We start from the raw sequence: 16,182 nt of genomic DNA, 5'->3' as shown, positions 1-16,182 counted from the left end.
AAACATATTTCTAGCAAATAGTGAACTATAGGCAATCTCTTTGCTTTACAGGAAAATGTTATTACTTTATAATATATGAGTCACTAGGACACATTGCATATGACACTCTACATGAAAGAACAGAAATAATCAGTTATTTTATCAGTTGTATTCTAATTAGGATTGTAAAACTATCGTACAAACTCAAAATGTTATGTATCTAGGGCTTGTATTTCACCAACATTATTATTCAACTTTTCACGAAACATTTACAATACTGAATACCACTTCAAAAAGGTACTTCAATTTAAAAAGGGACTGCAGGTACTGTGTACTTACGTGTGTTCCATGAGGCATGGGGTTGAATCCGCATTGGTTGCAGACAGTGTTCTTGCATTGTGTACAGCTGTTGTAGTTAGGTGGGTCCTTGGAGCCCACATTGAGTCCCACCTTGCAGAGAGGACAGGTGGACTGGCCTGTTTTAGGAGCTGGTTGGGAGGCTGCTGCTGACTTTGGAGGCTCTGATGGGGTCTTGTCCACTTTGGCCTGTTCTGATGGAGGAGCCTTGGTCTGCTGGGGTTGCTCTGGTTTCTTCTCCTCTGCTTTCTGAGCAGCAGGTGGTTTTGTCTCCTTAGCAGGTGGCATCTTAGGAGAGGCCTGAGCTGAAGCAGGCACCTTGGGGGAAGCTGGAGGTGTGGGGCGAGGCTCATCCTGAACAGCAGAGGTGATCAAAGTGGAGGCAGAACTGAAGATGGAGGAGCCAAAGCCAAACATCTTCCCAGAAACTGACTCTGCAGGCTTTGCAGCAGCAGGCTGAGATTTAGCACCACCAAAGCCAAAGAGGCCCCCTGACTCCTGCTTGGGAGGCTGGGCTTGTGGTGGCACAACTTTGGCAGGAGAGGTTGCATCTTTAGAAGGCTGTTGCTGGGGCTTTCCTGTTTCCTGTGTAGGAAGAACAGGGTTGAGGACTTGTTTTGTAGGTTGTTGAGGCTGAACTTGTATAGGTTTAGCTGCAGGCTGCAGCTGGTCGGGCTTTTGTTTGTCTGGTTGCTTCAGAAGTTGAGCAACATCAGGCTGTTTGGTTGAACCTTTGTCTAGTTTGGTCATTGATTTCCCAACAGCAGTAGGTTTCTCATCAGCATTGGTGATCTCGGCAGGAGATAACTCTCTCTGAATGATATTTGCCTCAGTTGTCTCTTTTGATTTGGGTGAACCAGGAGTTTGGCCATCTTTATTCTGTGATGCAAAGCATGGTTGGGTCTCTTTACCCTGTGCCATGCCTTCCTTCTGTGGGGCAGGAACAGGAGCCTCCTCCTTGGCAAGACCTGGGGTGGGAACTAGAACCTCCTCCTTCATGAGGGTTGGGACAGGAACTGGAACCTCCTCCTTGGTGAGGGTTGGGACAGGAACTGGAACCTCCTCCTTGGGGAGACATGGGGCAGGAACTGGAACCTCCTCTTTGATGAGGGGTGGGGCAGGAACTGGAACTTCCTCCTTGATGAGGGTTTGGACAGGAACTGAAACCTCCTTTTTGGTGAGGCTTGAGGCAGGAACTGGAACATCCTCCTTGGGGAGACCTGGCGCAGGAACTGGAACCTCCTCCTTGATGAGGGTTGAGGCAGGGACTGGAACCTCCTCCTTGGGGAGACATGGGGAAGGAACTGGAGGCTCCTCCTTGATGAGGGTTGAAGCAGGAACTGGAACCTCCTGTTTGATGAGGGTTGAGGCAGAAACTGGAACCTCCTCCTTGGGGAGACCTGCCGCAGGAACTGGAACCTCCTCCTTGATGAGGGTTGGGACAGGAACTGGAACCTCCTCCTTGGTGAGGGTTGGAACAGGAACTGGAACCTCCTCCTTGATGAGGGTTGGGGCAGGAACTGGAACATCCTCCTTGGTGAGGGTTGGAACAGGAACTGGAACCTCCTCCTTGGTGAGGGTTGGGGCAGGAACTGGAACATCCTCCTTGGTGAAGGTTGAGGCAGGAATTGGAACCTCCTCCTTGGTGAGGGTTGAGGCAGGAACTGGAACTTCCTGTTTGATGAGGGTTGGGGCAGGAATTGGAACCTCCTGTTTGATGAGGGTTGGGGCAGGAACTAAAGCCTCTTCCTTTAATTGGAGTGGGGAAGGAATTTGTGCTTCCTTTACAATTACTGAAGCTGGGGCTGGGGAATCTTGGGTAAAGAGTGAGGCTGGAATTGAAGACTCATTAGTTTGGTCGTCTATCTTTTTAGATATAGCTTGTGTTTCCTCTGTTGAGGAAGGAGTTGGTAATTGAATATCCGTCATTGGAAGAGTAGTTGTGTCCTCTTTCAAAGTATCATCCTTTATGGTTCTGGCAGCAGTTGCAGGGACTTTATTAGCAACAGGCTGGGGTTTCATCATGGGGGTTCCTTGGGGCTCTACTTCTCCAACAGCTCGCAGCATCTGGCAGGTAAGACACAGCCACTTCTTCACCTAAAGAAACACACGTCAACATTAATCCTTTAAATATCTTAGTAGTTAATCTTACAGTCCAGACAATATCTCATGTATTTATTATTTGCATTTTAGCCATATAAACCTTAATTTATTGACATTTTATTTAACTTACCTCTGTTTCTTGAGGTATGGGATTAAATCCACATTGGTTGCAGACAGTGTTCTTGCATTGTGTACAGGTGTTGTAGTTTGGTGGGTCCTTGGAGCCCACATTGAATCCCACCTTGCAGAGAGGACAGGTGGACTGGCCTGCTTTGGGAGCTGGTTGGGAGGCTGCTGTTGACTTTGGTGGCTCTGATGGGGTCTTGTCCATTTTGGCTTGTTCTGATGGAGGAGCCTTGGTCTGCTGGTGTTGCTCTGGTTTATTCTCCTCTGTTTTCTGAGCAGCAGGTGGTTTGGTCCCCTTAGCAGGTGGCATCTTAGGAGAGGCCTGAGCTGAAGCAGTCACCTTGGGGGAAGCTGGAGGTGTGGGGCGAGGCTCATCCTGAACAGCTGAGGTGATCAAAGTGGAGGCAGAACTGAAGATGGAGGAGCCAAAGCCAAACATCTTCCCAGAAACTGACTCTGCAGGCTGTGATGCAACAGGCTGAGATTTAGCACCACCAAAGCCAAAGAAGCCCCCTGACTCCTGCTGGGCAGCATTACTCTGCTTACGCCCTGGTTGGCTGGTCTGGTCTGGTGGTTTCTGAGGCCCAGATGTTCTTCTGTTGTCCTGTGGTGATTTCTGAACAGGAGCTGAACTGCCTTGTTTCTGAGACTCTAAACCTTTAGCAGCCTCAGCCTTAGTTGGGTGGACAGCTGGAGAAGATGGCTTTCTCTGGGGGGACGCCGGTGTTGAAGTTTCCTTCTTTTGGGACGTAGCTGGTGTAGCAACTTTGTTAGGTGAGGGCAGTGATTTAATACTTGAGGCTCCCGAAGCCTCCATTCCTCCAACAGCTCGCTCCATCTGGCAAGTAAGACACAGCCACTCTTTCACCTAAAACAAAATGGTTTGATAGGTTAAGAAGAGCTTATTGCTTCATGCAAATTCTCACCGGATACTTTTGTCATGGATATTCATGGATGCAAATACTAAGTACTCATATCTTGCAATTTGGGCAATCAAATATAAATGTATTACCACATTATGTGTCAATGTAAAAGGTCAATAACATTTTAATTTAGCTTGTAATTAAACGCTCAACACAATTACTCCATAGAGTATCAAATGTAGTATCTACATGCATTTGTAAAGCTTTTAATCTAAACATCCATGAGAAAACAGTATAAAAAGTGCATGAATGATTACAGTATGTACGAATGGCAGTTACAATTAAAATCATAAAGAAAAAACAAAAAGAACAATGAATGACTTAAACTTTGACATATTTCCTGACCTTGTGAACATAAACAAAATAAAACTTGTAATAGAAAAGTACTTGATGGTTTAATTAACAGCTTTATGAAGGCAATTATTATGTCACAGCAGTGACTGCTAAAAGCCAGCAGGGACACCATAGTTCTTACCTCTGATACTTGGGGAATTGGAGTAAATCCACATTGGTTGCAAACAGTGTTCTTGCATTGTGTGCAGGTGTTGTAGTTAGGTGGGTCCTTGGAGCCCACATTGAGTCCCACCTTGCAGAGAGGACAGGTGGACTGGCCTGCTTTGGGAGCTGGTTGGGAGGCTGCTGCTGACTTTGGAGGTTCTGATGGGGTCTTGTCCATTTTGGCCTGTTCTGATGGAGGAGCCTTGGTCGGTTGGGGTTGCTCTGGTTTCTTCTCCTCTACTTTCTGAGCAGCAGGTGGTTTTGTCTCCTTAGCAGGTGGCATCTTAGGAGAGGCCTGACCTGAAGCAATCACCTTGGGGGAAGCTGGAGGTGTGGGGCGAGGCTCATCCTGAACAGCTGAGGTGATCAAAGTGGAGGCAGAACTGAAGATGGAGGAGCCAAAGCCAAACATCTTCCCAGAAACTGACTCTGCAGGCTGTGATGCAACAGGCTGAGATTTAGCACCACCAAAGCCAAAGAAGCCCCCTGAATCCTGCTGGGCAGCATTACTTTGCTTGTGCCCTGGTTGGTTGGTCTGGTCTGGTGGTTTCTGAGGCCCAGATGTTCTTCTGTTGTCCTGTGGTGATTTCTGAACAGGAGCTGGACTGCCTTGTTTCTGAGACTCTAAACTTTTAGCAGCCTCCGCCTTGGGTGGCTGGACTGCTGGAGAAGATGTCTTTCTCTGGGGAGACCCTGGAGTTGAAGTGTCCTTCTTTTGTGGTGTGGCAGAAGTGGAAGTTTTATTGGGTGAGGGCTGCGGTTTCATCTTAGGGGGTCCTGGGGGGTCCATTCCTCCAACAGCTCTCTGCATCTGGCAGGTAAGACATAGCCACTCCTTTGTCTAAAACAAAACGGTTTGTTAGAAAGATCTTATTGCTAAAAACGATTTCAAAATGTTTCAAATGTTAATTATCACCTAATTATAGGTAATGACATGGGTAAATAATATTTTAATTCAACCTGTAATAAATTATTATCCTGCTTATTCCATAGAGTACAAAATCCAAGTATCTGTAAGGCTTTTGATTTAAGCGTCATTGAGAAACTGCATGGTCAGTACATGAATGATTGGCATATTTTAAGACTGGCAGTTCTAAGAAAGATAATATTAATTCATCACTAAATTTGATAAGAAATTAATCCTAACCTCCTGTGTCTTTAAAAAAAGTAGATTTAATGGAAAATAATTAGATTCCTTGTTAAAAAGCTTCATAAATTACATTTTTAAACCAAAGTAGTGATTGCAAAAAAACGTGAAGGAATCAATGTCGTCTTACCTCTGACACTTGGGGTATTGAAGTAAATCCACATTGGTTGCAGACAGTGTTCTTGCATTGCGTGCAGGTGTTATAGTTGGGAGGGTCCTTGGAGCCCACGTTGAGTCCCACCTTGCAGAGAGGACAGGTGGACTGGCCTGCTTTGGGAGCTGGGTGGGAGGCTGCTGCTGACTTTGGAGGCTCTGATGGGGTCTTGTCCACTTTGGCTTGTTCTGATGGAGAAGCCTTGGTCGGTTGGGGTTGTTCTGGTTTCTTCTCCTCTGCTTTCTGAGCAGCAGGTGGTTTGGTTTCCTCAGCAAGTGGCATATTAGGAGAGGCCTGAGCTGAAGCAGTCACCTTGGGGGAAGCTGGAGGTGTGGGGCGAGGCTCATCCTGAACAGCTGAGGTGATCAAAGTGGAGGCAGAACTGAAGATGGAGGAGCCAAAGCCAAACATCTTCCCAGAAACTGACTCTGCAGGCTGTGATGCAGCAGGCTGGGATTTAGCACCACCTAAGCCAAAGAAGCCCCCTGACTCCTGCTGGGCAGCATTACTCTGCTTACGCCCTGGGTGGCTGGTTTGGTCTGGTGGTTTCTGAGGCCCAGATGTTCTTCTGTTGTCCTGTGGTGTTTTCTGAACAGGAGTTGGGCTGCCTTGTTTCTGAGACTCTAAACCTTTACCAACCTCAGCTTTGGGTGGCTGGACTGCTGGAGAAGATGGCGTTCTCTGGGGGGACCCTGGAATTGAAACTACCTTCACTTGCACAGCATTTGAAGTGGTGTCTTTCTTTTCAGGGTCAGCTGCTGTGGAAACTTTGTTGGACAATGGCTGGGGCTTCATCATGGGGGTTCCTGGTGGCTCAATTGCCCCAACAGCTCGCTGTGTCTGGCAGGTTAGACACAGCCACTCCTTTATCTGAAACAATAAAACAGAGTATGGGGCTGTTATGAAACATTTGCATAATCAGATTGTTAGTTTTTTTTACAAAATGTACAGTAATAAAAATAACTAATTTTATTATGTCTTACCTTTGTTTCCTGAGGTATGGGATTAAATCCACATTGGTTGCAGACAGTGTTCTTGCATTGTGTACAGGTGTTGTAGTTGGGAGGGTCCTTGGAGCCCACATTGATTCCCACCTTGCAGAGAGGACAGGTGGACTGGCCTGCTTTGGGAGCTGGTTGGGAGGCTGCTGCTGACTTTGGAGGCTCTGATGGGGTCTTGTCCACTTTGGCTTGTTCTGATGGAGAAGCCTTGGTCTGTTGGGGTTGCTCTGCTTTCTTCTCCTCTGCTTTCTGAGCAGCAGGTGGTTTGGTTTCCTTAGCAAGTGGCATCTTAGGAGAGGCCTGAGCTGAAGCAGACACCTTGGGGGAAGCTGGAGGTGTGGGGCGAGGCTCATCCTGAACAGCTGAGGTGATCAAAGTGGAGGCAGAACTGAAGATGGAGGAGCCAAAGCCAAACATCTTCCCAGAAACTGATTCTGCAGGCTGTGATGCAGCAGGCTGAGATTTAGCACCACCTAAGCCAAAGAAGCCTCCTGACTCCTGCTGGGCAGCATTACTCTGCTTACGCCCTGGTTGGCTGGTCTGGTCTGGTGGTTTCTGAGGCCCAGATGTTCTTCTGTTGTCCTGTGGGGATTTCTGAACAGGAGTTGGACTGCCTTGTTTCTGAGACTCAAAACCTTTACCAGCTTCTGCCTTGGGTGTCTGGACTGCTGGAGAAGATGGCCTTCTCTGGGGGGACCCTGGAGTTGAAGGAGACTTTTGGGGTGCAAGTGAAGTTGGTACTTTGTAAGGTGACGGTTGGGGATTCACCATGGGGGGTCTGGGGGAATCCAAACTTCCAACACTTCTTTGTACTTGGCAGGTAAGACACAACCACTCCTGCATCTGAAATGATAAAATAATATAATATTTGTTGACTCTGGAATTGGCTTACGTAGATAACTAGATGATACTGTTTGAATCTATGAATCAGATCACACTATCTCAAGTTGGTGTGGTAAAGATATGTAGAATTTATTGCCCCATCTCAACGAAATGTTTTCAAATTGTATATTTTTTTAGGCAAGACAACTGCAGCTTTGTTCTGAACTATTTGCCACACACCTTCCATTGATACTTGGGATGGGTTATACTTAGTAAAGTAACAGTTACTGAAAAAAAACAGACTCAAAGATTGAAAAATATTAAGACGATTTCATTAACATTGCAATAACATATTTAAGAAAAATGTATGAAACATATCAAATATACTGTCTGTTACTTGCCTTCTGCAAGCACAACCTTTGTTCTCTCATATATATATTATTATTATTTATTGGGTGTGCCTGCCCTAGGCGAGCACAACCATTGTTATCTCACATAAATGTGTTTATTCTTTTTCATTATAATTATTTTCTTACCCCTAAGGATCCCTCAATATTTGGACTACATAGACAACATAGGTGTCAAAATGTTCGTATTGGTCCCAATTGAGTTGCTTGTATTTTTATTTACGTTCCGTTGCATGGTTTTGGGTTGAATTACGTTTTTCTGGCAAAAAGTGCCTTGTGATGCACAAGGGAACTCAGTGCTAGCCTAACATCACAACGTCAGCACATGTTAGCAACGACGCATAGATACAACGTTCTGGTAGGACAGACAGTGATATAAGCGAGCCTTCAACATTAATACCATAGCTAAAAGTCTAGAAAAGTTGAGGCTACTTTTCGCTAGGTACCTACAAACATGTCTTAATCTGTTGACAAGTGGGTTCCTCTTCGTTCTTTTAGTGAGCAGTCTCACAAGCCATACATACCCGGCATCATGGAGCCGACCAGCTAAATGGTTATTTAGCACTAGCGATGCTACCTGCATATACCTACAGCTGGCAACTTTGCTCATGTTTGCTCCTAGACTCAGACCTAGCCCCGGTAAATATTAGAGCTAGCTAACAACTTGACTTCGACTGTGTGGGTATCTCAGGAGCTAACCAGTCGAAGGGCATACAAAAATACAGGGTGTTGATATTCACACCCTGGAAACATACCCATCTGCAACCGACGCAAGCACACCCCACAATTTCCCTAGAAATTTTATAATCGCTAGTTGTAATAGCTATGATAACATATATTGACAAAATCCTGTCAGATGTAACTTTTTCAGAGATTCTACAACATCAACAAACTACAAATAGTTATAAACAATAGTACATTTTTATTATTGAAACTGAGGCTTATTATAAGTAGTGAATAACATTTTCTCACTGGTCTTACCGCTTTTTCATTAGGCATGGGGTTGAATCCACATTGGTTGCAGACAGTGTTCTTGCATTGCGTGCAGGTGTTATAGTTGGGAGGGTCCTTGGAGCCCACATTGAGTCCCACCTTGCAGAGAGGACAGGTGGACTGGCCTGCTTTGGGAGCTGGTTGGGAGGCTGCTGCTGACTTTGGAGGTTCTGATGGGGTCTTGTCCATTTTGGCTTGTTCTGATGGAGGAGCCTTGGTCTGCTGGGGTTGCTCTGGTTTCTTCTCCTCTGCTTTCTGAGCAGCAGGTGGCTTGGTCTCCTTAGCAGGTGGCATCTTAGGAGAGGCCTGAGCTGAAGCAGGCACCTTGGGGGAAGCTGGAGGTGTGGGGCGAGGCTCATCCTGAACAGCTGAGGTGATCAAAGTGGAGGCAGAACTGAAGATGGAGGAGCCAAAACCAAACATCTTCCCAGAAACTGACTCTGCAGGCTGTGATGCAGCAGGCTGAGATTTAGCACCACCTAAGCCAAAGAAGCCTCCTGACTCCTGCTGGGCAGCATTACTCTGCTTTCGCCCTGGTTGGCTGTTCTGGTCTGGTGGTTTCTGAGGCCCAGATGTTCTTCTGTTGTCCTGTGGGGATTTCTGAACAGGAGTTGGACTGGCCTGTTTCTGAGACCCTAAACCCTTAACAGCCTCAGTCTTGGGTGGCTGGACTGCTGGAGAAGATGGCTTTTTCTGGGGGGACCCTGGAGTTGAAGGAGGCTTTTGGGGTGCAGTGTTTGTTGATGTTTTGTTAGGTGACGGGTGGGGCTTCACCATGGGGGGTCCTGGGGGCTCCATTCCTCCAACAGCTCGCTGTGTCTGGCAGGTTAGACACAGCCACTCCTTTGCCTAAAAAATTAAAAGCAGTGTTGTGTTATGGTGAAATGCAATATGACTGGCGCAGTTGAGCATACAGTTCTGCATGAATTGTGAGATTGTATCTGAACGTTTATCATGTTCTTATATTTTCTTTTGTTTATGTAAAAACTGTACGTTCCAAGGATCTTTAAAAAGTATTGAATTTTCGTCTTAAAGTCATTCTAATTCAGAAAGCCTTTAAGTGTGATAGCATATTGTCTTCACCCTCATTTTTTAATGCTCTCTTACCTGTGTTTCATGAGGCATTGGGTTGAATCCACACAGGTTGCAAACAGTGTTCTTGCATTGAGTGCAGGTGTTGTAGTTGGGAGGGTCCTTGGAGCCCACATTGAGTCCCACCTTGCAGAGAGGACAGGTGGACTGGCCCACTTTGGGAGCTGGTTGGGAGGCTGCTGCTGACTTTGGAGGTTCTGATGGGGTCTTGTCCACTTTGGCTTGTTCTGATGGAGAAGCCTTGGTCTGCTGGGGTTGCTCTGGTTTCTTCTCCTCTGCTTTCTGAGCAGCAGGTGGTTTTGTCTCCTTAGCAGGTGGCATCTTAGGAGAGGCCTGAGCTGAAGCAGGCACCTTGGGGGAAGCTGGAGGTGTGGGGCGAGGCTCATCCTGAACAGCTGAGGTGATCAAAGTGGAGGCAGAACTGAAGATGGAGGAGCCAAAGCCAAACATTTTCCCAGAAACTGACTCTGCAGGCTGGGATGCAGCAGGCTGAGATTTAGCACCACCTAAGCCAAAGAAGCCCCCTGACTCCTGCTGGGCAGCATTACTCTGCTTACGCCCTGGTTGGCTGGTCTGGTCTGGTGGTTTCTGAGGCCCAGATGTTCTTCTGTTGTCCTGTGGTGATTTCTGAACAGGATCTGGACTGCCTTGTTTCTGAGACTGTAAACCTTTAGCAGCCTCAGCTTTGGGTGGCTGGACTGCTGGAGAAGATGGCTTTCTCTGGGGGGACCCTGGAGTTGAAGGAGCCTTTTGAGGTGCAGCTTTTGTTGATGTTTTGTTAGGTGATGGCTGGGGCTTCATCTTGGGGGGTCCTGGGGGCTCCATTCCTCCAACAGCTCGCTGTGTCTGGCAGGTTAGACATAGCCACTCCTTTGCCTGAAAACACAAGACAGTGTACTATTATGGAAAAAACATAATGAATGTGAAACACTCAAGCACATAGTCAAGATTTAATGTTTTAATTATCTTAACATCATTACATTTTTACATCTTCTCTGTTCATTGAAAATATAAACAGATGCTTATCCAAGTTCCATTTTTAAATTGTACATTAAGTCTAGGATTTTTGCCTTGAAGTCAGCCTAATTCAGAAAACCTGTAAGTGTGATAGTGCATTGTCTTCTCTCTCATTGTTTAATGTTCTCTTACCTGTGTTTCGTGAGGCATTGGGTTGAATCCACACAGGTTGCAGACAGTGTTCTTGCATTGCGTACAGGTGTTGTAGTTAGGTGGGTCCTTGGAGCCCACATTGAGTCCCACCTTGCAGAGAGGACAGGTGGACTGGCCTGCTTTGGGAGCTGGTTGGGAGGCTGCTGCTGACTTTGGAGGCTCTGATGGGGTCTTGTCCACTTTGGCTTGTTCTGATGGAGAAGCCTTGGTCTGTTGGGGTTGCTCTGCTTTCTTCTCCTCTGCTTTCTGAGCAGCAGGTGGTTTGGTTTCCTTAGCAAGTGGCATCTTAGGAGAGGCCTGAGCTGAAGCAGACACCTTGGGGGAAGCTGGAGGTGTGGGGCGAGGCTCATCCTGAACAGCTGAGGTGATCAAAGTGGAGGCAGAACTGAAGATGGAGGAGCCAAAGCCAAACATCTTCCCAGAAACTGATTCTGCAGGCTGTGATGCAGCAGGCTGAGATTTAGCACCACCTAAGCCAAAGAAGCCTCCTGACTCCTGCTGGGCAGCATTACTCTGCTTACGCCCTGGTTGGCTGGTCTGGTCTGGTGGTTTCTGAGGCCCAGATGTTCTTCTGTTGTCCTGTGGTGATTTCTGAACAGGAGCTGGACTGCCTTGTTTCTGAGACTCTAAACCTTTTGCAGCATCAGCCTTGGGTGGCTGGACTGCTGGAGAAGATGGCTTTCTCTGGGGGGACCCTGGAGTTGAAGGAGACTTTTGGGGTGCAGCGTTTGTTGATGTTTTGTTTGGTGATGGCTGAGGCTTCACCATGAGGGGTCCTGGGGGCTCCATTCCTCCAACAGCTCGCTGTGTCTGGCAGGTTAGACACAGCCACTCCTTTGCCTGAAAAATAAAAAGCAGTGTTTTGTTATGGTGAAATGTAATATAACTGGCGCCTTTGAGCATACAGTTCCACATGAAATGTGAGGTTGTAGTTGAACTTTCATATTTTTTTATTGTATCTTTTATTTATGTAAATACTATGTGCTCCCATGATCTTTAAAAAGTATTGCATTTTTTTCCTAAAGTAATTCTAATTCAGAAGGCCTGTAAGTGTGATAGCATATCGTCTTTATCCTCATTGTTTAATGGTCTCTTACCTGTGTTTCATGAGGCATTGGGTTGAATCCACACAGGTTGCAGACAGTGTTCTTGCATTGTGTGCAGGTGTTGTAGTTGGGAGGGTCCTTGGAGCCCACATTGAGTCCCACCTTGCAGAGAGGACAGGTGGACTGGCCTGCTTTGGGAGCTGGTTGGGAGGCTGCTGCTGACTTTGGAGGCTCTGATGGGGTCTTGCCTACTTTGGCCTGTTCTGATGGAGGAGCCTTGGTCTGCTGGGGTTGCTCTGGTTTCTTCTCCTCTGCTTTCTGAGCAGCAGGTGTTTTGGTCTCCTTAGCAGGTGGCATCTTAGGAGAGGCCTGAGCTGAAGCAGTCACCTTGGGGGAAGCTGGAGGTGTGGCGCGAGGCTCATCCTGAACAGCTGAGGTGATCAAAGTGGATGCAGAACTGAAGATGGAGGAGCCAAAGCCAAACATCTTCCCAGAAACTGACTCTCCAGGCTGTGGTGCAGCAGGCTGAGGTTTAGCACCACCAAAGCCAAAGAAGCCCCCTGACTCCTGCTGGGCAGCATTACTCTGCTTACGCCCTGGTTGGCTGGTCTGGTCTGGTGGTTTCTGAGGCCCAGATGTTCTTCTGTTGTCCTGTGGGGATTTCTGAACAGGAGTTGGACTGCTTTTCTGAGACTGTAAACCTTTAGCAGCCTCAGCCTTGGGTGGCTGGACTGCTGGAGAAGATGTCTTTCTCTGGGGAGACCCTGGAGTTGAAGTGTCCTTCTTTTGTGGTGTGGCAGAAGTAGATGTTTTGTTGGGTGAAGGCTGTGGCTTCATCTTGGGGGGTTCTGGGGGCTCCATTCCTCCAACAGCTCTCTGCATCTGGCAGGTAAGACATAGCCACTCCTTCACCTGAAAACAAAACAAGATATCTTTGATGCAAATCACATGATTATCTGTTCAAATTCAACACTCCATAATAGTCTAATATTTATATAGACAAAAATTAGTAATATTGCATATTGAGAAGATAAATATCAAGTACATTATTGATACAATGTCAGATACAGAAATTATGTATTTCTTAATGAACGGCATTCCCATCTTCAGGTTTTGCCTTCAAGGAAAGGGACAATAAATCCAATTTAGCCCTACAAGATTGGGTTTTAAATTGTTGGTTCTGTATATCAATGCTTTTTGCTCATACAAGAAACATCTTTGCTTAAGGCTTTTCAACTTTAGATTGGTCTCTGGTAATGCTTGTTCACTACAGCAGGCAATCGCTGTAGTGTTCTAATTACGTTTCTGCAATTAACAGACAGTCACAACCTCACATAGGAGACTGAACAACACTGCCAATGCAATGGAGTTAAGCTTTCCTTACGGCTTGTCCAGAGCACTTAAAAGTGTGACAGTATGATGTTTTATAACAACCAAGTGACTTTCAAGTCCCCAAACATGCTTTTAAGGCCTCTCAGCTTTCTAACATGTTACTGATTCTATTTAACCAACCAAAAACGAAGGCTGCTTATCGGATAGACAGTAAACTTTAGACCCTAACATCACATCTTACTGTTCATGAAAAATTACCTCTACATTGAAATGCACATTGTTATGATTCATTTTCAATCGGCGATATCACTGTACTCATGTGTCTATAAGATGGCTTCCTAAGTATACAGCGATTTGTTGTTGCAAAATGTATGCTCTTTTCACAGGCAAAATGTAGCAAGGATTTTCCGATTCAATACAGGAACATAGTAATCTGAACAATTGTGATGTTCCCACACTCATGACCTCTGCTAAGGTGCATAGCATGAGATATCTCGCTCCCATCTCTGTGGATTACGAGTTTCGGCCATCAGCCGAGCACAGAGGCATCACATGAGATCATATAGCCTTAGACTATCCTTGCCAATCTATCCTACAAACAGTGTGCATTGAGTTACAGAGTCAAGTGTCAAGTCCTTTTGTGCTGTAGATAACCTAGAAAATGGAGAATCTATTTAGAGTGTCACCCAACATGGTGTTCCCTACCAGATGATCCCTAAGAGGGAATCTGCCAATAGATATAGTAACTGTTTTTACCAGCTGCTATTGTTCACTATCGTGGCTGCACAGTCATGCCCGTCAGCTTTGAGCATTACACAGAGTGCATCTCTCCAGCCAAGACAGCACGTGACACAGCTGTGGGGCCAAGATGCAATCAAAACTAGGAATTACGGCACATGTGGCTGCCATGTAAATCAGATACTACCTCTAGGAATGGGAGTTTGGATCAGGACGGGCCTTTTTATAATTTCTCAGATCATTAAATGATCACACTGTAACATTAGGTAACAACAATAATCTACAGTATACACCATATGTTGAAGTTCAAAGCCTTTTCAGTGTCTATCACTGGATTACCCATTGGCGACAAGCCAAGGTCAGTTCTAAGAATCCATGGACCAACCATGTAAATACTTACCCATTAGAGTTATACTTTGCTCCCATCGCAAATTTAAAAAAGACCTGTAGTTATTATTACATCGAGTGCTGTACCCATGACGTTTATGCCTTTGATACAATCAATGATTAAGATGCCGGTTACTTGATTGAATTTGAGTTTTTGTGTAGGGTAAGGGTTAGGGTAAAACTTTTCCAAAGTTAGATTAGAGATATTACTGTGCATCCACATGAATTAACAGCAAATGTTTTAATTCATGAACTTAACAAAATTCATTGATCTTTACTGAAAATAAACTATACACTCTTTTTTTAGTTAGCTAGCCGGAATGTCATCCATGAAGAAAACCCAAGATTTTTTTACTTAAAAACTGATGGACAACTACCTACACTGTGGTTGTGGTGGCAGTATTTTTGGATTAAATGCCCATGATGCAACGTGTCACTTTTTAGGCCTATTTTTATATTTTGCGAAGGTGAACAACTCATCCAAACAACGTCACAGGCACTGCATGGCCTTGGGTCCTGAGCAATACTGCACTGATTTTCAACTTCATACCGGTTCTCAAGAAGATTGAGCCACCAAAAAACCCCACAAATAGATAGACAGAGATTCCTGGCATTGTAGTTGCATTGCAATCACACTGCTATAATACTTACCTCAGAATTTGGCATGGGGTTGAATCCACATTGGTTGCAAACAGTGTTCTTGCATTGCGTGCAGGTGTTGTAGTTGGGAGGGTCCTTGGAGCCCACATTGAGTCCCACCTTGCAGAGAGGACAGGTGGACTGGCCTGCTTTGGGAGCTGGTTGGGAGGCTGCTGCTGACTTTGGAGGCTCTGATGGGGTCTTGTCCACTTTGGCCTTTTCTGATGGAGGAGCCTTGGTCTGCTGGGGTTGCTCTGGTATCTTCTCCTCTGTTTTCTGAGCAGCAGGTGGTTTGGTCTCCTTAGCAAGTGGCATCTTAGGAGAGGGCTGAGCTGAAGCAGTCACCTTGGGGGAAGCTGGAGGTGTGGGGCGAGGCTCATCCTGAACAGCTGAGGTGATCAAAGTGGAGGCAGAACTGAAGATGGAGGAGCCAAAGCCAAACATCTTCCCAGAAACTGACTCTGCAGGCTGTGATGCAGCAGGCTGAGATTTAGCACCACCAAAACCAAAGAAGCCCCCTGACTCCTGTTTTGGGAGCTGGGCCTGTGTTGGAACAGCCTTTGCAGGAGAAGTTCCACCTTTGGGGGGCTGTTGCTGAGGTTTCCCAAGTTCTCGTTGGGTCGATGGGGTGGCATTTCCTGATTTCTGGCCTGGCTGGCTGGTCTGGTCCGGTGGTCCTGATATTCTCCGGTTCTCCTGTGGTGTTTTCTGTGTGGGAGCAGGGCTAACTGGTTTCTGAGTAGGTGCCTGTGTAGCAGCTCCCGGCGTCCCTTTCTTCTGAGGTGCAGCATTTGTTGATGTTTTGTTAGGTGACGGCTGGGGCTTCACCATGGGGGGTCCTGGGGGCTCCATTCCTCCAACAGCTCGCTGCATCTGGCAGGTAAGACACAGCCACTCCTTTGCCTGAAGAATAAATAGTTGTCTTACAATGCTATAAAATACAATCTGTAAATGTTTGTAAGTAAGCTTAATAAGTAAGAGTAAATCAGAGTAAAACTACATGTAAATGATTTTTGGCGGAGAGCAGGATTACAATATGTGAACAAATATTTACAATAATTATTTTTTCCGTTCACTTTTTTCTTTAAAGGGGTCATTGACTACAAAACCGAGTTAACCTTGTCATAGTTGAATAACGACAGTTTGGTGGGTAAAATGGACATACCCTGAACCTCAAAGTCAATTGACAGCTCTTTCCTATGCAAATCTCACAATTTGAAACCACCGCTGTAAAACGGTCAGTTTCCAAAAAGACAGACTGTGGTCTA

The 16,182-nt window shown here is 46.0% G+C and overlaps 1 protein-coding gene across 1 annotated transcript in view; it reads right to left on the bottom strand.

The window, feature by feature from the left end:
* The window catches only part of pclob (piccolo presynaptic cytomatrix protein b), a 59,666-nt gene that overhangs the window by 41,583 nt on the left and 1,901 nt on the right, over positions 1-16,182 (bottom strand). Inside the window, 16 exon segments of the mRNA XM_084671825.1 lie at positions 319-2,085; positions 2,317-2,433; positions 2,570-2,875; positions 2,906-3,433; positions 3,964-4,269; positions 4,300-4,827; positions 5,264-6,157; positions 6,271-6,986; positions 8,273-8,276; positions 8,499-9,359; positions 9,618-10,478; positions 10,752-11,057; positions 11,088-11,612; positions 11,870-12,175; positions 12,206-12,653; positions 15,726-15,817. Coding sequence (XP_084527951.1) covers positions 319-2,085; positions 2,317-2,433; positions 2,570-2,875; positions 2,906-3,433; positions 3,964-4,269; positions 4,300-4,827; positions 5,264-6,157; positions 6,271-6,986; positions 8,273-8,276; positions 8,499-9,359; positions 9,618-10,478; positions 10,752-11,057; positions 11,088-11,612; positions 11,870-12,175; positions 12,206-12,653; positions 15,726-15,817 — 8,565 coding nt within the window.

The sequence above is a fragment of the Hypomesus nipponensis genome, chromosome 14 (assembly GCF_054491055.1).
Source record: "Hypomesus nipponensis isolate SF chromosome 14, ASM5449105v1, whole genome shotgun sequence".
NCBI lineage: Eukaryota > Metazoa > Chordata > Actinopteri > Osmeriformes > Osmeridae > Hypomesus > Hypomesus nipponensis.
Note: the sequence above shows the minus strand (reverse complement) of the source record. Positions and strands in the feature narration are given on the sequence as shown.